The 24676-nt window shown below is 40.0% G+C and overlaps 1 protein-coding gene across 4 annotated transcripts in view; it reads left to right on the forward strand.

Moving 5' to 3' along the window:
* The window catches only part of DGKB (diacylglycerol kinase beta), a 449520-nt gene that overhangs the window by 418677 nt on the left and 6167 nt on the right, over window positions 1-24676 (forward strand). For all 4 annotated transcript variants that reach the window (XM_065397765.1, XM_065397766.1, XM_065397767.1 and 1 more), the window contains 2 exons: window positions 18411-18531; window positions 22874-22934. In XM_065397765.1, the coding sequence (XP_065253837.1) occupies window positions 18411-18531; window positions 22874-22934 (182 nt within the window). The remainder of the gene's footprint in view (window positions 1-18410; window positions 18532-22873; window positions 22935-24676) is intronic.

Consider the following 24676-nt stretch of genomic DNA (forward strand, 5'->3'; position numbering starts at 1 on the left):
AACTTTGCTAGATTTTTTTTATAACTCCAGAATCGATTAACAAATATTTTATTTATGTAATGAACGATCAAATGAAACTTTTAAGTGACTTCTTTTGTCACAGGAATATAAACTGGTTCAAACTACCATGAATAGGTTTTCATTTATTTTAGTAAAATAATTTTCATAGAATTGTAGAGTCACAGAAGTTAGAGATGGAAAAGACCGATAGATAAAGGACATATATCCCAGTTTTACTAGGGGAGTTCTGGTTTTTCATACTATCTCAGAATCTGTGGGGAAATGATCTTGTATCAGGAGTCCTGAAAAGTCCCAGCTTTTCATTTTAATCAGTCAAAATATTTGGGTTTTTTTATAATTGCAAAATGTCCAAGATGTATTTTTGCACTGATAAAGAATGTATTGAACCTTTTCATCACATACTAAGCATTTGTTTTTGTGCTACCTATTGTTCAAGGCCAAGCTTGTCGTAATTTGTAGAGCAACAACACTGCAACACATGTCCAATTAGTCTATGGCTACATCTACATTACGGGGGGGGTCGATTTAAGATACGCAAATTCAGCTACGCGAATAGCGTAGCTGAATTCGACGTATCGCAGCCGACTTACCCCGCTGTGAGGACGGCGGCAAAATCGACCTCCGCAGCTTCCCGTCGACGGCTCTTACTCCCACCTTCGCTGGTGGAGTAAGAGCGTCGATTCGGGGATCGATTGTCGCGTCCTGACGGGACGCGATAAATCGATCCCCGAGAGGTCGATTTCTACCCGCCGATTCAGGCGGGTAGTGTAGACCAGGCCTATGACTTCATCTTTGTGTTTGTACTCTCCAATTCTGCAATAAGAATTGTGCAGGGCAACTCTTGCACCCATGCAGTTTCATTGACTTCAATGAGACTCTGTGCACGTGCAAAGGTCCCCCTGCATGGATCCAATTACAGGATCACTGCCTTAGACTGTAAACTCTCCCTACATTATATATCTGTGCACTGCCAACCCGAATGAGGCCTGGACTCTGACTGAGGCAGTATCATAACTTATTTAATGACTAATAATAATTAATAATAGATGTGTAAAATAGAGATAAGCTCATAGAACTTGAAATCTTGTTACACCAGGGGAAATATCTATATTCCGAACTGTAGATACCAATGAGATCTCTGGCATAGACATATTGAAAGAAGTTTATACAATATTTTAGTTATTACTGATAATTGGAAAAGATTAAACTTACCTCCACACAAGTTTTGTTGCAGCCTATTTTTTAATTCATTTCAACACTAATTTTAATAGTCTCAAATGATTTTAAAAAAATATATCTTAAAGCCATCTCAAGAAAAATAATTCTGTTTCACTCATGTAGAATCTCAACATGCTCACTCCAGATGGTGTTTCATATCGGGTCAGAAAATAATGAAGGAATCTGGCTTTAAAATTGAAGTAACAAGAAAAGATGAGTAACAAGGGATTACAAATTTGCAATAGCAATTTTTTATAAAACAACTCTTTGTTTCATTTTTTGATATTGTTGGGTGTATGTTTTTTTGTGGATTTATTTGTATTTATTGCATTTCTGCCACACCTTGTTACAGTTATAAAAGATGGTTTTATGATGCAAAGAAACATGCTCCCAATCCCCAGAAAAAATAATTTGCAATAATTTAACCTTCATTTTCTAGTTTATTTATTAGAAATATGTAAGAAGCTTAATCCGTGATCGGGATGGAAGAAGCTGCAGAATTTTAATTGCCAAGAGAAAGAAATAGTTTAAAAAAAAAAATGTTTCTGAAGAAATTCACTAAAAGCTCAAACTGTCCAACTATATTGATGACAACATTTTCTTTGTCTTTAATTGTAATTTAGTGTTATTAAAGGTACTGGATTAACAGAATTTGACTTATCCATAGGACAAATACAATGTGGACAGCAGCAGTTCCAGCATTCCAACCCTGCCCCACTAATCTACTCTGCCAAGGGTAAAAGCATAACTTACTCCCCATGTTCAGTCACTGTTTGGCCTCTCTTGGGGCCTGATCCATTGAAGTCACAAGTATGAATCAGGCCACTGATTTCCACCCAGGGTGCCAAATGCAGTGGTGGTTTTTTGTAATGTAGAATGTCCTAAAGTTAAGTCTGCACTTATGGCGGCATGTAGATTACATACATGGCACATCCAGCTAGCATGGGTATAAATAGCAGTGTAGACAGTGACGCACTGCTGAGGTGAGTAGAGTGCCCTACATGCCTGCATCAAAGGTTATATACCCTAGACAGCTCTTTGCAGGCCCAAGCAGTGCCTCCTTCCATGTCTACACTGGTGTAATATCCCACTGCCTCCCACCTGCCAGAACCTTTCTTTATCTCAGTGAACAGCTCCTGCAATGAAGAACGGGTCCAGCACCAGGGAAACGCTCTGGCACCTCCCCCATGTGGAAGCCTTTCCCCACTGCCTGCCCCCTGCCGGAGCCTTTCATTGCATTATGTCACTACACATGCAGCCCGCTTTCAGTGTGACATGTAGCTACTCTACATGGTGCCATAAGCATAGACCAGGCATAAGACTAAAAACATTTTCTACCATATAACCATTGAGAGTTTGCCTGAGTGCAGGATTGGGATCCTTGTCACTACTGATTGAGGAACATATACTCCCAGTGAACTCAATGAGAATTTCTCATTGATTTTCAGCAGGAGTAGGAAAAGATCCTTGGACTGGATTCAGATGAGCAATACAGAAGGGAAAGGCGCTGCATTTTATAGCAATCCTTAGAGCCATCCAGTCCTCCCTTTTTCAATCATTTTATCCATCTACAGTTTTGCCAAATCCAATGATTTTTTTTTAAGTCTTTGAATAGTTCATGTTTTTCTTAGTCCCATCTGCTGGAATTACGAGATTGCATGAGAATCTCATCTTTCTTTTTTCTTAAAAAAAAAAAAAAAAAGTCTATAGCCCTTGTAGTTGGGGAGAAAAGCTTGAAAACATAAAATGAGCTCACCCTAAAGGTGGCTGAGAAACAAGAAGGCAAAGGAAAAGCCCCCCAAAGGTGTTATTTTTCAAAAATAGCATAATTTTTAAGATGGTCTGATGATTTGGGGGGATTTAACTTTTTATTTTTTGAATGCTTGAAGTTGACAGTAGTGCATTTACCTAAAAATTTATCACCGTGCACTGAATGAGGCAGAGATTGTGTGGAAAAAATAGTGTGTGATTAAGCAATTAAATACTATATCCCAATGCATACACATGAGGGGGCTGTATTAAGTTTGCACAGGTCCTTCCCACACCAATGTCGGTACACAAGGTGGAGAAACAAGTCTATTCCATTCCTCCCTGTTATTTGGTGCTGCTTCCATCTGCTCTGTGGTGTTGGGATCAATTGTTCTGCCCTCCCTACTAAGGGTTCTTCTTGAGGTTTCTCTTGGAAGCCCTCATTTCCTCACACCATATGGTTTCCGTGTGATGGTTTCATGTGGGAGTCTGTGTGTTGGCATCTGCAGTATATAAACCAAATATATCCAGAGCATATTTCTGATTCTGGTGGAGATGAGCTGCTTGTTGGTGATGTCTTGGATTTCTTCACTGGTGACACCCAGAATCTTTCATAGGCATTTATTTTTGAAGGTGTATAGTTTTCTGTCTAACATTTAGGCAGATCTCCAGCAGATCTCTTCACAGTGATATGTTAACACGGAGATCCTGTTAGAGTTGAACATTCTCAGTTTTGTTCCAGTGTTGTATATCTTTGACTTACCTACCTTGTTGAGTTTAGTGAACAGTGTGGATGCCGTTCCTATCCTTGATGTCATGTCCTTCATGAGGTCTCCTATGGCTAGTATGGTGTTACCCAGGTAGATAAACTATTCTGCTTTCTTGATAATTTTGCCTTCTAATGTGATGTTGCTGCTTTAATTCTGGAATTTCCTAAATTTTGAGTGCTTGTTCTTTAGGTTGTAAAGTCATTGTTGACTTTTTTTGTATGTAATGTCTTAGATTTTCTTAAAAAGAGAAAACAAATTATTTTATGTGCAATTGTAATTGTAGAATTGTAGGGCTGTAGAAGTCATCATGTCCAGCCCCCTGCGCTGGGACTGGACCACATAAACCTGACAGGTGTTTGTTCAACCTGTTCTTCAAAACCTCCAGTAAGAGGGGTGGGACTCAACAACTCCCTGGGAAGCCTATTCCAGAGCTTAACTATCCTTATAGTGAGAAAGGTTTGGGTAATATCTAAACTAAGGCTAGGTCTACACTGCAGCGGGGGTCCGACCTAAGATATGCAACTTCAGCTACGTGAATACCGTAGCTGAAGTTGCGTATTTTAGGTTGGCTTACCTGGCGGTGAGGACGCGGGAAAGTCGACCGCTGCCGCGCTGCCGCCGACTCCGCTGCCGCCTCTTGCCGAGGTGGATTTCCGGAGTCGACGGCAGAGCGATCAGGGATCGATTTTACCGCGTCTTCAGTAGACGCGGTAAGTCGATCCCCGATAAACCGATTGCTACCCGCTGGATCGGCGGGTAGTGAAGACAAAGCCTAAATCTTCCTTGCTGCAGATTAAGACCAATTCTTCTTTTGCTACCTTCAGTGGACATGAAGAACAATTGATCACTGTACTCTTTATAACAGCCTTTAATATATTTGAAGACTTGTCAGACCCCCACCCCCTTCTTCTCTTAGGACTAAACATGTTCAGGTTTTTTAATGTTTCTTTATGAGTCAGGTTTTCCTTTTATCATTTTTGTTGCTTTCCTCTCAGATCTCTCCAATTTGTCCACATCTTTCCTAAATGCTTTGCTCTTTTTTATCAACAGCAGCGTTTGAACCCTGGACTTCCAGCACTGCAGCACAAACCTCTACCACTGGACCTAAAGGATTAACTACATCGGGGCTGTTTTCCTCTGTGGATCAGCCACTAGAGGGAGATGCATAATGCACTGAAAAAATAGGTTACATACATATAAGCAGGCCCATTTTACAGACAGCATAGTTGAATACTTAGATAAGGCAGATTTCGGAGAGGCAATGTGGCTAAATGGGTCTGCCATGTGAATGAGCAGGGTTAGATTAGAGTTCTGTTTCTTGCATAAACTCTTATTGAGTAGAATGCCTTATTCAGTAATAAAGAGAGGGTGGGTGAGGTTATATCTTTTATATCAGCAATAGTCAGGAGAAGAAGTGAGACTTGAACTCATGATCCCCTAGATCCAAGCAGCAGCAAGAATAGGGGGAAAGATTTATCTTGTCTGTTTACTATGTTTGTGAGACAAGGTGGGTGAGATAATATCTTGTATTGGACCAATTTCTGCTGGTAAGAGAGAGAAGGTTTGGAGCTTACACAGAGCTCTCCTTCAAGTCTGTGTAAGGTCAAAATCTTGGCTCTCTCACCAACAGAATTTGGTCCAGTAAAAGATGTGACCTCACCAGTCTTGTCTCTGTAATATCCTGGGACCACTATGACTACAACATCACTGCATACTGTATTTGTGTGTGGCATAGGACCTGTAAGATGCACCTCTGTGACCCCAGTATTCTACTGCTAAATTTCAAAGTCCTGCTGCAAACTGTCATGAAAGCTCTTTAAAAAAAGTCTGAAGAATTTTTTAAGGGTAGGTATTATAAAATCTAAATAAAGAGGTTGTAGGTGCTCTTTCGGTAAAAAAAAATTAGACTTGTTCAGAAAACCAACATTTTTCCTGTGAGAAATTTCAGACAAAAAAATAAGAACATAAGAATGGTTCTACTGGGTCAGACCAAAGGTCCATCTAGCCCAGTATCCTGTCTTCCGACAGTGGACAATGCCAGGTGCCCCAGAGGATTGAACAGAACAAGTAATCCTCAAGTGATCCATCCCCTGTTGCCCATTCCCAGCTCCTGGCAAACAGAGGCTAGGGACACCATTCCTGCCCATCCTGGCTAATAGCCATTGATGGACTGTCCTCCATGAATTTATCTAGTTCTTTTTTGAACCCTGTTATGGTCTTGGCCTTCACAACATCCTCTGGCAATCATTGAGATTTTTCCCATTGGAAGTTTTAAACTGATTAGAAATGATATTTTAGGTAAAAATTAAATGATAGGTTTAGCTCATTTTGAAATGTGGTAAAAGCAAAATTTCATAATTTCATCACAATTTTTCTATGCAAAAATTAAAATATAGTTTCACAGGAAAATGTAAATTCTAATGGAAAAAAAATTGATTTGATGATAGAAAATAAAAAAATTAAATAAAAAGATGAATGACTCTTTCTATAGAGAGAGAGTCATTCATTTTATTATTGTTTTTATTTTCTATGCAAACATTTTTATCTTCCCAACAGTGCAATAAACATTATACAAATGTTAGTAATGCTAATATTCCTATGAAAAAAGAGTTTGTTCTTTATCATCACTCTAAGAGTCAGTAATGGAAGGACTGCAACCTGCCTATAGCCATTACAGAGCCAGATGTAGAATATAAATACTCTAGTGGGTATTGGTGAGCTAGGAACACAGGAGGTAATCTGATGCATGCAGATGCTGGCAGTCAAGATTACTCAAGCTGTACTGAAATTTCCTTTGCACCTGGCACTGGAGGTGTTAGCCATGCCAGTTCAGTCCCCCAACACAGATGTTCTTGTTGTACCACTTTGTATGTATAGCATTTAGGTTTCTGTTTAGCTTGGCATAGTACACATAAATACTGTAATCCAAAGACCACCCATTTATTAGTGCACCTGCATCTTCCACTTTCTTTAATTCTTTTTAATGTATTGCAACCCTCTTACATTGCTGAGCCTAGTGCAGGCAAACAGGATATAGGAACAAAAGGTAAAAATATTAATCTAACGTTACTGTGTATGGCTTACCATGTCAAAATAAATGGTATATTTTAAAACTTATCACGTTATAGACTACTTTAGCAGCTGATATGCCCAGAAGAATGTCCCATTGTGCTCTACCCAAAGCCTCAGGTCCTCATGTATCCCCAGAAGCCCTAACAAATACATTTGCAATAAAAGGCAATATATATCCTATAAATAGACTTAGGCCTACAATGTAGGCCTTAATACCTAGAGAAAAATAGAAAAGGAATGCAAACAAAAACAAGCTAATAAAAAAGAACTGACTGTTGTTTTGTAAAATACAAATTCCTTCTGAAGACCCACCTATATCACAATGCCTACAAGTAACTATAATGGCATGATCATAGATAGAGATAGAAGATGCCTGATCTGACAGTTTAAAGGGGCCTTTAAATTGGTGTAAATTACATTTGTACTGGCTTTAAGGCACCTGTATATTGCCAAGGCAATGTAAAGCAGACTTAGTGTAAATGAAAATTAGGTCCGAAATGTGCAGACAATCTCAAATTACCCTACAACCCGACCATTATAGCCACTAGCAGATATCAGAGTTGAGGTGAGTTTTCAGGTGGGATTTGTATTTTATTGAAATATCCTTTATTTTCATGACCTTTCTTTGTACATATAACACACATAAATAAAATGCATATATATTTGTAACATTAAAAAAGACCTGACCACCTATGGGTTTGTTGTTCCCTTTCCCCTACTCTCCATGTCTCTGTTTGTATTTTTCTCTGGCAATGCAAAGGGACCTTAAATTTGGTGTAAATTATATTATACAGAAAAAAATATATATTTACTTTAAGGCCTGTTCACACCATCTGAGTGGTGTATTGTGTATTAAAATCTTAATGTAAATAAGAATCAGGCCCTTAGTCTTTTGAGGGACACGTCTTGCATCAGCATCCACTGGTATGGACCCTTGTGCCCATGCCAAATCTCATTGAAGACAAAGTTGGTGGGAACCCACATGGGCATAGCAGTCAACGCCAATGGATACCCATGTAGGTTCAGGGCCTTAGAATGTGAATTCTTTGGGGCAAGGGCTGTGCCTTCATCTATGTTTCTCCCATTGCCAGCAGCACTATAAACAAATAAAATGTACTAAAATTTCATCTTCACTAAACAAAACCAAACTTCACATTTGTGGTAGACCATCAGTTGAACAAATGAGAACAAATCAAGTTTTGTTTGTAAAGTTTCTTTTGGTGTTTGGAATGAAATAGTTGTTTTTTGTATTTGGATTTGTTAGTAGTATCCAGAACCTGGGCATTGGAAAGAACTTTAAATGGCCTGACTGCTAAGCCAGCTCCAGCTGATGGTGTTTCTTTTGGTCCTTGGGAAGGAGAAATCTGGAACCTTAACTTGCTTGTGGTTATACAGATAGATAGATATTTTTGTTGTTATTTTCCTTTGGCCGATGTAAATACCTCTCTATGATAAGGTAGCTTTATGTCAATAATTAAAACTGTAAATATTGAATAGGTTATAAAGAAGTTCATTTTTCCTTTCTCTGTGAACCTTTAAAGATGTTTCTTTAGCTTCTTGCCAAATAAAACACGTTTGGACAGATGTTTAGTATTCATTCCAAAGGCACGATCCCTTTGGTTCTAAATTCAGTGACAAAGAAAGGAGGTTCCTACACCTATCCGAATTCTGGAAAATTAATATAATCATACTTCAAAGTACTCTAGTTTTCTCAAATTATATTTATATCCTTCTCTGGGCCTCAGATTTGTTGCAGATATCTCTGACGTTAATACGTTAGTGATCTCTTGCAAGATATTCAGTTTAGAAATTAATGGGAATAGCAGCTATGTTCTAATAGGCCTAGACAACAAAAGAAACCCAAAGCACAACAGTAAATAATCAGTCTGTAACAAATTAAAGGTTAAATTCTGCTGCCACTTCCTGGGTGTGCTAGGTGGGAAGAATGTGTGGGAAATCTGTCTTTCCTGCTAGTCTACTCAGGGCTTGATTCTGAGAGGTACTGGGCTCCCTCACCTACCATTGAAGCCAGTGGGAAGTGAAGGTGCTCATCACCTTGCAAGATCTATCCCCTGTACAGGAGCCAAGCAGAATGGTGACCAGCATGCTCTGTTGAGTGTTAGGGCTCGGCTACACTTGCGAGTTAGAGCGCATTAAAGCAGCCCCAGGCACCCTAACTCACGACCCATCCACACTGGCAAGGCACTTAGAGTGCCTGGACTCTGCAGCTGGAGCGCTCCTGGTAATCCATCTCCACGAGCAGCATAAAGCTTGGTGCACCTCGGCTGAAACGCCCTGGCGTCCGTGTGAACGAGGTGTTGCATTACTGCGCTCTGATCCGCCTCTGGAAATGTCCCAGAATCCCCTTAAATCAAGTGGCCACTCTTGTCATTGTTTTGGAATCACTGCAGGAATGGGATATCCCCTTTCAAAGCTTCGTTTCTGACAGTCAGCATGCTTATCTGCTCTGAGACAAAGCAAACCATTACTGTGGAATGCTGTGTGTGTGTGAGAGAGAGAGAGGCGAGGGGGGAGGAGGGTCTGCTGCTGCCTGAACTTACAAGACAGCATGCTGACATGCTCTCAGCCCCCCCAAAACCCACACTCTCTCCTCCCACATACACACAACACACTCCACCCCACCCACCGCATTTGAAAAGCACGTTGCAGCCACTTGCATGCTGGGATAGCTACCACAATGCACTGCTCTCTGTGGCCGTTGCAAGAGCTGCTAGTATGGCCACGCCAGTGCACTTGAATCTGACAGTGTGGACACACTGCAGCGCTTTCCCTACTGCGTTCTCCGAGGGCTGGTTTAACTCACAGCGCTCTACATCTGCAAGTGTAGCCATGCCCTTAGGTAATAGATCAGACTTAACTTGCCTGGTGGCTGTTCTTGGCCACAAGAGGACATGGACAGATTTTTTCCCCCTTAAATATCTTAACATGGATGTTTCACACTGCTGGAAATGGCTAAAAGTTCTGGATTTGGGAATATGTCATTCGCGGCTTGCTTCCAAAACTTTTTGAAATGCTAAGTGCATGTTATATGTGGCTTTCTCACCTGCAATGCAAGTGGATTTTCTACCAGGAAGTGCCTCCAAAATTGTTGAGGTTCAGAGCTCCAAACATCACAGAGTGCATGTGCAGCAGGGGGCACAAATAGGAATGTGTCTCACCAAAGAGCTGGGGATCTTAGTTCTTTGGGGTTCTGTGCTGCGCATCTGCTCCAATGAAATCAATGGGAGTTTTGCCATTGATTTCAGTAGAATTTCACCCCATGTGCAAAACTATAAAATCCTTCCTCTGAGAAGAAGATGCAGCAGTAACTTCACTAGTACATTTTTTGGAAGGGAAACATTTTTCCCCTTCTTAGTATGTCGTAGTCTTAGAAATGTACAAATCAAAGCTGGTTTACATTGATCAAACTTCTACTGTTCCATCAATATTACTGTATCTTTCCTTTCTGGGCAGTGGCATTTTTATAGGCTAATCAAATATCTAATATTACTTGGAGCCATTTGAAGTGCATGCCAGAATTACATAGAAAGTAATCTGAGAATTAGATCTGTTTTTGTTAGTTGAAATGATCTTGACTTGTTCGTATTGTACCTGATGCCCAGTAAGTTGATAGCCCCAATACAAATGGAATATCCGGTTTGAAGTTCTTAAATATCTGTTAAAAGTGGTGAGCAGTCCAAGCACATTAAAATTCCATGTTCTCCCTACAAGTGTTTGCTGCAGATGACCCCCACTGATCTTAAATATATTTCTGTATCTGTAACTGAATAGAGGTTTTCCGTACAGCATGTTCTAATGGTACTTTGGCCTTTAGCCAACAAGGCACTGAATAAGGCTATTTTTAAAATACAGAAACTGGGAACAGCTGCAGCAATCAAATTTGATAAAAACAGAGAGGAACTTTGCTTTTTTTACAGTTTGTCCAAGTTTAGACTCCTTTCATAGAATGGCTTTTGTTCTGTTGGATGAAGGGGGTACAAGAGTAACACAGAGAAATTCTCTTAAACAAATAACTTTTTAAAGTATACAGATTAAAATAATAGGGTGAGCTGGGGGTTTTGTTTGTTTTTGTTTTTTTGCTGCACTGATATGTTCAATGCCATTTTACCTCAAACTATTTAAAGAATAAATCTCTAAAAAGAATACACTTTGTCTGCCAAGCTTTACCATGAAAGTCTTTTCCATAATGATCTCCCGAAGCAGAAGATGGCATCTCTTGTTTCAAAATATTAGAAATGTGAATGCTGGTATTTGTTCTGAATGTCCTATTTGCAGTGACTGAGGATGGGAGCAATTTAATTTGAATCCTCCATTTTTTTCTCCTTTAATATTAATCAAGAACTTATCTGTTAAGAAAAAAAAAAGTTCACTTAAGAAAAAAATGTTATAAAGACCTTTTTGTGCACATTAAAATGATTCACAAAATAGTTAATTATAAGGCTGTATTCTTCCTTCTTTCACCACCTAGTTCTTAGGAAATCTGTCACACTGCCTGATTGATAAGAGTCAGGAAGTGATTACGTACAGAAAGTCCAAAGTACAATTGTAGGCTGATCTGTTACGTGATTTCATCTGAGGAATGAATCTCTGTGTTAAACTGATGCAAGACAAAAAATATTGAGTGGAATCCTGGGCTCATTGAAGTAAATGGAAGTTTTGTCATTAACTTCAGTGGCGCCAGGATTTCACTCATTACGTTCCTTTTAAGTATATACAAATTAAATTAATTTTAAAATCCTATCCCAATAAAACTATTTTTAGGTCAAAACCAGTTCACAATGGTAAGTCAAAAATATATTCTTTCTTTGCCTCTTCTCTTGGTTTCTCTTAGGGTGTTTGTGTGTATAAACATTTGTAGACTAGTATGAGTTTAGCGGGGTGGTCACCCGCTCCTGCCTTAAAAGACTTAAAACAGCCTGGGGAGAGGGCTGTGGCAGGGAAGGAAAAACGGGGCTGATTGCGGAAAGCAGCCTCAGCTGGGGGGGCCATGCCCCAATCAGGCCGAGGCTGGCTTAATCAGGGCCCAGCTGGCCCTTATGAGGGCAGTGGGCCAAGAGCACAGACACTCTCCCTCTAGCTCTTGAGGGAGAAGTGGCTGGCTGCTGGGGAGCTGAACAGAGTAACTAAAGTGAAGCAGGGCTGGGGAAAGGCTAGAGGAGCCAGGGAGCTCCAGCCTGGAAAACCCCCAGGCTGTAGGCCTTGTTAAAGGCCAAAGAAGGTACTGGGGTTGCTGTGGGCAGCCCAAGGGTAGGCAGAGGCAGCAGGTCCAAACCCCCCTTGCCTATGATGAGTGGCATTTACACTGCAGTCTGCCCCAGTGAACGGGGGCTAGTTGATGACTGGCAGTGGCCAGAGACTAAGGCGAGATGGGGATAGAGGGTGGGGGTTCCCTGGAGAAGGGAGACCCAGATTTGTGGGGGTACTGCCAGGGGGCAGCACCTCGGCCTGAAAGAGGCACTGGGGTCCAGGAGGGACTTGGGCCCAGCGGCAAGCAGGACACTGGTCTGCAGAGGGTGCTCCGAAGGCTAGCGCGCTAATTCCCTGGACAACCAGCAGGAGGTGCCGCAGGGGTGAGTCCCACCCCATGACATCGTGGTGGAGAATACAGGCACATGCGGTCCGCCCCTGATACAACGGGCCAGGGCAAGGAGTGTCGGACGATTGCCCAGATCCAAGACTGGAGATATGCAGGACTATTATTGGAGAGCCTGTGTGGCCCGGCTCGCCGAGCAGCAAGCGGGGCTGCTTCAGCTGCTGCGGGGAAGGGCACATGGACCTCAACGGGGGCCAGGCACCTTGGGCTGGAGGCCAGTGCCGGGGCCTAAAGACTGTTTCGCCTGTGGGCGACAGGGACACTTAAAAAGGGAGTGCCCCTATCGGGATGGAGCAAAGAGGCTCTGCCCGGGCCATGGTGGAGAGACTCGAGTGCCCCCTGTGAAGCTAATAGGGAGGCTCCAAACTTGGGCCTGTGCGGAGCCGGGGCACAAGAAGAGGGAGTGCCCTCAAGGGACTCACGGGGCCAGGCCTAGCTTGAGATGGCCAAAGGAATGCACTGGCTGTGCTTCCTGTGCCACAAGGGGTGATTCCCGCCCTGTGACAATGAGGCACTCATATATATATAGTCCTCTGTGTGTGTGTGTATATATAGATATAGATATATAGGATTGTATATTGTATATAGGATTGTATACTATTACACAAAATCTTGGGCAAAAAAATGGGTTTACGACCCAAAGTCGGAGTAATAATATGTCCTTTTCCCAACTCTTAGTCTATCTTGTCTGTGCAGATTATGAACTCCTGGAGGCATGGGCTGTCTCTTTGTGTCTGTACAAGCACTAGAATAACTGGGCCTAAGTTGGGCCTGTAGGTGCAAGTGTACTATAAATAATTATAAATGCTGTGGTATATCTGTCTACTAGTTGCTGTTGACTTCTTTTTTAAAATCAGAAAGCACAGCTTACAATGATTTTGGTAATTTATTTTAACATACACCAAGTAATCCAATAACTGATCATCTTAAATCATACATACACTGTGACATCAAACATATCTTTAGCACTTTATACAACATAGCTTTAGCATTTTGCTGTCTCTGTGTATGAAAGTGTCCCCACATTCCTGCATAACGGAAAATTGTACTTTTAATACATGCACTGTTCTGAGCAGAGTCATGTCATGTGGCGCGTTGAACTCAGCAGGTTTTCAAGGATCTCTGGCAAGTCCCCAGTTTTCAACTTCTTATTCTATATTTTAACTTTGGAACCAAAAAACATCCAGCATGATGATTACCAGGGTTTAATTAAATTTACTCAGCCCTGTAGTCCCTTCTTTCCAAAGACAAACTGCCGCCAGAGACAGATTTACCACTGACCAACAGTGTTTTTATGCACATCTGCCTGAGTAAGTGCAGTAACCCCAAATATAATAGAGTCTTTCAATCTCTTGCCAGGACAGCAATATCTATATATTAGAAGATAAATTGGATATCAAAAACAGTTCCATTACAGAGGGAAAGTTCTCTATGTAAATCACTTTTTCTAATCATACTGTGTACGTCCCCAACCCCATCCCAGTTTGCTTTCCTTGCTTTAAATGCATAGATGAATTCCAAATGTATTATTCTATTGTATATTCACTTTGAATTTTGAAATATTTAGTTAAGGGACAATATAAACTACTTGTTAAATAGCGTTAAGGTCTTCAGGTATGTATCTTTTGGGGCTGAGAAGTACCATAAAGGGCTCATATTCACATATGTCATTTTGTCTATCACTAGAGCAGATTTTTATTTGGGCTTCTTTCCCCTCTCCGCCTTCCCCCACCTGATCATAAGAAGTGGGCTGGCAATCTCTCTAGTGACTTTATCCCCCCTTCCCCCATCCCCCCCATCAGGAATGAGTGCAAGGGGTCAGAAGTCCCTCTGCATACTATTCAGAATCTGCTGACATCAGCACTCCCTCATGAGAGCTGGCTTTGTTTCCTGATGGTGCTAATACGAGGAGACACGTGAAGTAGTTTGGTTTATGGAAGAGGGCAGGAGAGGCATGGTGCTATGAAAACATTCCCACACAGACTACCGGCTCATTGATATAGAAAACAATTTGTAACCTTCAGTTCTTCCACAAAGCTTAAAGTAGAACAAACTGACTCAAGAACCCAAAGGCAGCAGTTAAAAAAACACTCTTCTCACACACTGATGCTGAAGTACTTTCTAGGCCAGATTTGCTATAAGAGTTCAGCTCCCATTCCATTTAAGCACCTAAATGAAGTGGCCAGAATTTCAAAAGTTTTCAGTGCCTGGCAGTTCTCAATGAACTCAATGGGAGCTTTTGGGTGCGGAGCTCTTTTGAAAACCTGATCTTCAACCTCTTAGCATTGATTAAAACCTGCTATAGTGAATGAAGGATGGACCTAGAGTGAAAAAAATGTTGTGCTAATATATCGGGCATTTCTGATTGTCATTTTTGCAGTTACAAAATACATATAATGCAGCAGCAATACAATATACCTAAAAATATTTTTTGTATTATTTATTTGAGTGCGATCAGTGTGCATGCAGCAGTACATAACTTAAAGGCTAATGTGGCCACTGTCCCAAAAAGATTACTCTAAATTAGATTAACATTACAGTTCAGACACATAATGTAGCAAATAGCCACATTATAATCTACTCTCAAAATGATTGAGGGTTTTTTTCTTTGATTGTTAAAGAGCAAACATTTATTTCTTTGGAGTAACATTCAGAATCTTTGCAGAAGTAGGGCATGCAGCATTTTAAGACTTCAAAATATGTCTCTTTAAAGGGAAATTATGCCCCCTGTTGGCCTTGTTGTTGTGGCTATCACCTTTGCTTTGACAAAGCACAACTTTAGTGGTCATGCATCGTCGGCAAGTCAATATATGACATGCTTTTCACTTCCCTTTGAGGCCCCATAAATGCCATGAGATGGTTCAACCGCCTCACTTGGTATAAGCAATTTCCATAGGTGTTCTTTTCATGGATGGTTTCAGAGTAGCAGCCGTGTTAGTCTGTATCCGCAAAAATAACAGGAGTACTTGTGGCACCTTAGAGACTAACACATTTATTAGAGCATAAGCTTTCGTGGGCTACAACCCACTTCTTCGGATGCATATAGAAACCTGCTTATGCTCTAATAAATTTGTTAGTCTCTAAGGTGCCACAAGTACTCCTGTTATTTTCATGGATGGTGTTCTAATGACAATATCAATATTTTTATATATCAAACCAAAAGTTTCTCAATTAGTGTCATCCATTCATTGACATTTGAACCTTTTGTCCTCAAGGGGAGTATCCCATATCCATGTAACATCCTTCAGACCTGGGGCCAAAACCTTTACTCCATTTTCAGTTCTTTCTCAAGCTAAGCTGTTATCAAAGTCAATTTACCTGAAATATATTGAAATGCATGTAACCATACAGCTCCCTACTGGTCAAATGTATGAGACAGGGTCAAGAGCATAAATTAAGCCTTCCAAAATCAATTATATGTTATGTTCACTAAGCTGACTTTAGTTCCGATTGTTTCTGAAGGTAGACTTAACTATGACTTACTGTTAAAAATTCTCATGTTTGGCCTAAGCTCACACCACTTGGCAATGTGCCATCACAAATGTGAAGGTTTTGAAGAGGGGAGGGATAGCTCAGTGGTTTGAGCATTGGCCTGCTAAACCCAGGGTTGTGAGTTCAATCCTTGAGGGGGCCACTTGGGGATCTGGGGCAAAATCAGTACTAGGTCCTGCTAGTGAAGGCAGGGGGCTGGACTCGATGACCTGTCAAGGTCCCTTCCAGTTCTAGGAGATGGGATATCTCCATTAAAAAAAAAAAAAAAGAAGAGGCCTCACTTTTTGTAGGGTAGAAGTGTGTTGTGGGATTCTAACTTACTGTATATGCATTTGAATTGTTCTCATCTCTTCAAATGTTTAACATTCCACAGTGTTTGGAGATATGCAGTGTGGATCAAAGAGCAGGAATTGGCCTTTAGTTACCTGCTATCAGCAGGCACTAAGTTTACAGCAACTGAAAAGTGACACATCAAATTTAAGTCACTGAAAATATCACTACACTGAATCCTTGCATATGTTGCATGAGCTGTCAGTAATAAAAATCTGTTCTTAATTATTCTTCCATTTAATTTTTTTTTTTCCTGCGTGGATGAGAATTTGATGTTTGCTTTGGCCAGAAATGTTTTAACAATTTAATAGTCTATAAAATTCTGTTTGCTTTTACAATCGAAGAAGTTGGCAACCGAGTAAGACTTTTCTTTTTTAAAACTGTATGGAAATTGAGAAAAATCTAATATGTTTAAGCTTAGAGTTCAAATTGAAAATACGTATGAGTAATTTCAGGGAATGTTGTCCTTTTAACACATCAATTGATAGAAAGCCAGAAATACAAAGTTATGTTTACACTTTTTTTAAAGAATGGAAAATATTGAAATGCAGAATTAGGAGCTGTCAAAGAACCTACATTCTTGTCCATTTTCCCTCCTAATGTTTTTTTTTTTTTCATAATAGTTGGGAACTGTATTCATTTTTGTTTAGTTTCCATTGTATGACACTGACTTCTCTCTCTCATTTTAGCATTGAGAAAAAGAAAATAGCAAGGAAATAAAGAAACGGAGGAAAATAAGAATGAGGGTGGTGGACAGAAGCAAATTCTCTGGGTGTTAGCAGAATAGTTAGGACCACACCCCAACTATACTCCAACTCTTTATTAAATTTCTTCTTTACTACATAGATTTCAGTTAACTACTTTGATCCAAAGTCCCAATGAAGTCAATAGAAAATTCCCTTTGGAAGTTTTGCTCAACCCCATAGTTAAAAAAAAATAGCATGAAATCCCACCTACAGTGAAGGTTGAGCTACACATGTTAATATTTTCTCCTTTCCTTTGTCAATGCCATGATGCTTGCCCCTGAGGTTTTAGCCTTCCTCTCTCTACTTCATTGGCTAGCATATCTCTCAGAAACAAGGATATTAACAGCCACTCTATAAAGCAAGGGACATTTAAGCATAATCTACAGCTGAAAGAAAATGTTTCTGTTCCTTGTCCATCTGTTCTTGGCAACATACATTTCACTAGAACTTGTAAAATGGTTCACACAAAACAAGCCTAGTGGGTTCCAGAGAGGATTTAACTCACTTCGGTTGCCCCTCAAACTAGTCTGATGTATTAATGGTTAGAGGCTCTTTTTGTCTTCTAAACTGAAGACTCTGAATTTATATTATACTTGTTCCTTGAACTCAAGGCAATTAGTATTTAACTTTTAACTTTACTTTTTGAATAATACTGTTTTAAATGATATTTTACAGTTTTTTATTACACAATATTTTGGCACTGAATTACATGAGAAGAAAAATATTTACATTGTAAACAAGTGATCAAAATAGGAAATGCCAGATTAATGTCCATGATACTTGAATTACATCCCCTTGAGTATTCAACCTGTGCAATGAATGAGGCAAAAGTCCTGTGGAAAAAAATAGTGTGATCATGTAAATAAAGTCTGTATCAAAGTGCATAAGCACAAGAGGGCCAAATTAAAGTTGCCTAGACCACTTGAATGGAAGATTATGGGACAAAGAAAAGGCACTTTTCTAGCCCAAGGGCTTTCCCTTGCTAAATTTCAAAGACCTGCTACAAACAATGGAGGTATAAGCTTCTCAAAAAAAAGGTTGAAAGAGTCTTTTATGATGTAAAGTATTAAGAAGTCTAAATATAGAGGTTGCTACCAGAACTGTGTATACTTATTATTTGACTTTAGAGAAATTTTTGTCACGATGTTTTGGAATGAGATGACAGTGAGTCCAGGTATAGTAAGCCTGAAAGTTGACAACTTTTAGTCAGTTTAGAAAATAATGTCGCCATTACTTCTTTGCCAATAATAGTCCTATTACATTTTATCTTTTCTTATGCTAGTAGTTCCTATTGCAGTCATTTTTTGCTAGTGATTCCTAGCTCTAATACAATTTCAGAATTAATTTCTAGTTGAAGTGTTGCTGTCTTCCTAAAGGAAGTGTGCTGAATTGTTTCAGATCTGAGTGATCAGCTGATGGAAGTGGTTGGTCTGGAAGGAGCCATGGAGATGGGTCAGATATACACAGGACTGAAAAGTGCTGGTAGGCGGCTTGCACAGTGCTCATCCGTTGTCATCAGGTAAACTCTTTATTGTACCTTCTAGTTATACATTTTTTATTGCTACATATTGAATAAAAATCATACATTAAATGCACATGAAAATTTGTTGAAGGTAGGTGTTTACTGAATTCATGTATTTAGATGGTTTTCTTTCATTAAAATACATGATAAAGCAAATAGGAAAATTCTTAATGTCAGTCTTCACACCTTATAGTCATCTCTCACCTCATTGTGAGAAGAGGTTTTGTCTAGTGGTGAGAGAAGAGGACTGGGAGTTGATACTCCTGGGTTTTATTATTCACAGACTCTGAGTGACCTTGGACAAGTCATTTACATCTCTTTGACACATTTTAATCTCTTCATAAGATGGGTATCCTAATATATTCTTTACCTGGGAGTTATAAATTGCCGTTAGTATTTGTAAAACACTTTAAGAATCTCAGAAGCAAAAAACCTACATTTTATTGTTATACTGTATATTGAGCACTGACAAGTCACCATGAACAAATGCATTGGTATGAGTTAGCAATGAAACAGGAGAACTGGCTGATTTGATTGTGCTGTATCATTTGGACAACATTGTCAAATTCCTAGGAGTGAGTACAAAAGAAGGCACAAGCATGTAGGAACAAAATCAGAAAGGCTAAGGCACAAAATGAATTACAACTAGCCAGGGACAATAAAGACAGTAAGAAGAGATTCTACAAATACATTAGGAGCAAGAGAAAGACTAAGGAAAGTGTAGGCCCTCTCCTTAGTGGAGAAAGCGAGTTAATAACGGATTACATCAAGAAGGCTAAGGTGTTTAATGCCTGTCTTGCTTCATTCTTCACAAAAAAGGTAAATTGTGACCAGATATTCAACATAATTAATATTAACAAGAAGGGGCAAGGAATGTAGGCCAAATTAAGGAGAGAACAGATTAAAGAATATTTAGATAAGTAAAGTGCATTCAAGTTGGCATGGCCTGACAAAATTCACCCAATGGTACATAAGGAACTAGACATTAGTAATTATCTGTGAGATTCCAGGTGAGGTTCCAGAAGACAAGACAAACATAGTACTTATCTTTAAAAGGAGATACAAAAGGACCCGAGGAACTATAGACTAGTCAGCCTAACTTCAATACCTGGAAAGATAATGTGGCAAATTATTAAACAATCAATTTGTAAGCACCTAGAGGATAATAGGGTCATAAGTAATAGCCACCATAAGCCAACCTAATTGCCTTCTTTGACAGCATTTCTGGCCTATTGGATAGGGGGAAGCTATAGAGGTGATATACCTTGATTCTAGTAAGGCATTTGACATAGTCCCAAATGGCATTCTTGTAACCAAACTAGGGAAATGCAGTCTAGGTGAAATTACTATAAGATGGATGAAAAACTGGTAGAAAGACCAAACTCAAAGAGTAGTTATTAATGGTTCGTTGTCAAACTGGGGGGATGTATTTAGTGGGATCCTGCAGGGTTCTGTCCTGGGTCTGGTACTATTCAATATTTTCATTAATGACTTGGATAATGGAGTAGAGAGTCCGCTTATAAGATTTGCAGATACTCCAAGCTGGGAGGGGCTGCTAGCACTTTGGAGGACAGGGTTGGAATTCAAAACAACCTTGATAGATTGGAGAATTGATCTGAAATAAACAAGATGAAATTCAATAAAGATGTGCAACAGAAGTTGGTCCAATAAAAGATATTACCTCACCCATCTTGTCACTCTAATGTATAAAGTACTACACTTAGGAAAATCAGATACACAACTACAAAATGGGGACTAACTGGCTAGGAAGTAGTAAAAAAATCTGGGAGTTATAGTGGGTCACAAACTGAATATTATCAGGCCCCTCATCAGACTTCTTTTCCCACCTAGATCCGGTTTGTCCCAGGTCAGCTGTGTAGATGATCTTCCTCAAGCTGGAGCCTGAGCTCTGGGGTCCATGATGGGGGGGGGGGGGAGAAGCAGGGGGGAGCTGCAAAAAGGTTATGGCTACATGGCAGTTAAAGGACACCAGCTGTCCCGGGTCAGCTGACTTGGGCTTGCAGGGCTCGGGCTGCAGGGCTTTAAAATTACAGTGTAGATGTTTGGGCTCAGGCTGGAGCCTGGGATCCTTTCCCCCTACCCCCTCTTCACAGGACCTCAGAGCTCAGGCTCCAGCCTCAGGCAGATCATCTACACTGCAATTTTACAAGCCTGTGAGCCTGAGTCAGGTGACATGGGCCACCCTGGGGTATTTAATTGCTGTGTAGACATACCCTAAGATATGGGTAATTGTCCCACTCTAGTTGGCACTGGTGAGCCTCAGCTGGAATACTGCATCCAGTTCTAGACACCACACTTTAAGAAAGATGTGGACAAATTGACGAGAGCGCAGAGAACAACAAAAATTATAGAAGGTTTAGAAAACCTGATCTAGGAGGAAAGGTTAAAAAAACTGGGCATGTTTAGTGATGGGAAAAGAAGACTGAGGGGGAACCTGATAATATTCTTCAAATATGGTAAGGGCTGTTATAAAGAAGATGGTGATCATTTGTTCTCCATGTCTCCTAACGTAGGAAAAGAAGTAATGGTCTTAATCTTCCACACAGCAGGTTTAAATTAGAGATTAGGAACAACTTTCTGACTATAAGGGTAATTAAGCTCTAGAATTGGCTTCTGAGGGAGGTTGTGGAGTTCTCATCGCTGAGGTTTCTTACAAACAGGTTAGACAAACACTTGTCAGGGATGGTATAGGTTTACCTGGTCTTGCCTTCGTACAAGGTGCTGGGCTAGATGACCTCTCGAGGTACCTTCCAGCCCTATGTTTTTGTGATTCTATGATTTACTGAGCTAAAAGTGAACACAGTTTTCATTGGTAAGACAAAGTGCTGAATAGAACCAGGAAAACCTCTATATTTCCAAAAAAGTTTTAAAAAATATTTTTTACAATTTTGCAGTTTTACCAAACAGTACAATTTTTCACCAGTGAAGCTTGCCTCATCCCACCTCACCTCATGTGTGAGAGAAAACCATTAAGAAACATTAAGAAAATAAGGTGGGATTTTCCAAGGTGCCTTAGGTGATTTTGAAAATCCTACCCACAGTGTTTAATTCAGGATGGTGTCAGGTGCTCCCGATTTGGGGTAGCAAGCATTTAATCTCAGCTGATGCAGAGGAGAAATGGGCTTGCCATCTCCCCTCCCTTTTTTGGATTGCCATGTGCCCAGGTGCACACCAAAGAAACAATTCCTATGCTCTCCTACAAGTCGGGACTCCAAATGTGACAGACTTTTACTCAGCTCTTGGGTGAGGCCACTTGCACGTTCTCCCCTGCTTTTACCTGTCACATCCTGGCCGCTGGCCATAAATTACAGCAGTTACTCCCTCAAAAGTGTAGGTACTTCTGAAGGTGAAAGCCTACCTTCTGATGAGGGCATTGCACTCACTGAAGTGCCTTCGAGTGACAAAATTTCCCTTGACTTAAATGGGTGCAGAATTGGATGTGCCCAAGGTTATTTTGATTCCTGCCTTTACATTCCTGTAGGCTCATGTAATTATCTGATGTGCATCACTTCCAGTAGTGCTGGGTCTATAAAACTGTTATTCTGAAAATCATATTAGAGCACTAAACATTCTAATTGTTTAATCCTTAAAGGCAAAGCCTCTGAACACAGTACTCCTTGGAACTTACTTTACTGCTATATGAGTATGAGCAGGGTACCCAGAGTAGATGCAAGCAAGAGAATATCCTCCCAGTGCTAATAAAAAATACTAGTATGGCTGAAAGAGTTTTCTTATTTGGTTCATAAACAGTAGTTTGAAAATTGTTGAGTAGCATGGACTTCTCTTTATTATATGTATTGTGGTAGCACCAAAGTGCCCCTGTCCCATTGTGCTAGGCACTGTGCAGACATGTAACAAAAAGGCACTCCTTGCCCCAAAGAGCTTCATTGTGTTCTTATTTAATAAAGTAGGTTTATACCTAAAGTTCATGCAGAAGTCAAGTTCCACTATCTGTACTCTGCTCTGTCATGAAGGAATAGCTGCATATTTTTAGCACATTGTGCCTGTTTGGTGTACTTTTGTTTTGTATACTAAAGTACACTTGGGCTGTTCCTGAACTACAGAATATATGTTTGCACATAACATTACAGAAGAGTACCAAGCCTTAAAATAAGTGCATTACTTCTTTGTAGGGGCATTGGGTCATGTACCGGATCTGTGGTGGAATAGCAGTGGAAGTTGCATGCACACTTGTGGGCAATAAATGTCCTGATGATTACACACACCTGTTCTGTCCTCATATATCTCTGTTCAAAATATAAGCTTGATGAATTTTGTCCAGCCACTCTTATTCATATAATTAAATATTTTACTTTAGAACCAGCAAGTCGCTGCCCATGCAGATTGATGGAGAACCATGGATGCAGACCCCTTGTACAGTAAGCATGCTTTTATCAACATAGCCCATAGAACTGGAAAAGAAATATTACTGAGGGGGAAATATTTTTTCTATAATAAAAAATGGCAATCAGTTTTAATGATCAAACTTTCATTTCAGCTCTCCTTAAATGTTAGGAACTGCTCCTTTTCAATTAGAGACAACTGTAGCTATCAACATTGACTTAGCTTACGCTCCATAATTTCGGTACACCCACACAGATACACAGCACGCCCACTCTTTCACGCGAACATAAAGAAACAAAACCTGTAATTTAATCATGCTATTTCTTCTACAGGTTGAGACGGAAAGAAAAGAAAGAAATTGTTATTACATTTCTTATTTTAAATACTTGGGAGACTCTCAGATACTGTAGTGAGGGGAGGGCCATATAAATAGAAGTATGTGTGAGGACAGAGCAATGGAGAATCTCATGAGATATGTCACAAAATCTTTTGGAGTGAAGAGGTACTGCATAACCTCTTGCAGCAATAAATCTGTGGTTACAGAGCAACAGGACCTGTGATTTCCCAGTCACTGGACTTGCAGAACCCATGGAAGGATGTTGGCCATACCATTTTTACAATCACCCCGATGTCTGATCCATGGAGCATCTGACTCATGGTTACAGCCAAGAACACCACACACCGTAGTCCATGTTGTTGCCTAGTCAAACTACCCTTTAAAAGTGATCATAAAATGCATATGTTCTTGTGTGTAGCCCCTTCCCAGATTTACTGTATCATTCCTAAAATAAACTGCTCCGTCCTCTATAACAAACACATTATGGAACATGTTTATTTCCCTTTGTGGGGAGACTAATCCACAGACTTTGTTTCATAAAGGTGAGTAGCTGCAGAATCTCTATAAATTTAGTCACAGAAGAATGATTCTATTTGATTTTATTTTTTACATTTATATTACAAGAAATATTTCCCCTTTTTCTTCTGCTGAAAGAGTGCTGTCGCTCCCTGGGCATTCTCATAAATTTAGCCTGAACTGTTCTCTGTGTTTCCATGCACAAAAAATACTTGTGGCACCAAAAACAAAATTTACAACTCTTGTTAGACTTTCTCCTTGTCTTGGTTCTAAGTGGTCAGATATTTATCCAAGGCTAACATTAGAGGAAGGAGTTTTAGATATCTTTCTTTGATTTTGAGATCATATTTCCAAGACTCTGCTTCAGAAAGATTTTTTTTTTCTGGAAATCAGAGAGCATTTGTTCATGGACTATGTAGCTTTCTCTATTCAAGCACACACACAAAAAAAGTATATTACTAACTGTAACTGTGTGAACCAACTGTTTGAGTCCCAGGATTGGGGGGAGGGATAGCTCAGTGGTTTGAGCATTAGCCTGCTAAACCCAGGGTTGTGAGTTCAATCCTTGAGGGGACCACTTAGGGATTTAGGGCAAAATCAGTACTTGATCCTGCTAGTGAAGGCAGGGGGCTGGACTTAATGACCTTTTAGGGTCCCTTCCAGCTCTATGAGATAGGTATATCTCCATATATTATATTATAGGATTGCAAACTTCCAGAAAAAAAATCAGGAAACTAGTATAGAAATCATGAGGTTTTTGCCTGTAGTACAGACTTCAGTAAAGTTTGCCTTGAGGTTGTCCCTCTGACTTAACCAAAAGTAAATTATCATTTTTTTTTAAAGATGAAGAGGAGTTACACACACACTCATTTCTTTTAAGATGAAGAGGAGTTCCTCTCTTTCTCTCTCTCTCTCTCTCACGCA

Source organism: Emys orbicularis, chromosome 2 (genome assembly GCF_028017835.1).
Source record: "Emys orbicularis isolate rEmyOrb1 chromosome 2, rEmyOrb1.hap1, whole genome shotgun sequence".
NCBI classification, from domain to species: Eukaryota; Metazoa; Chordata; order Testudines; family Emydidae; genus Emys; species Emys orbicularis.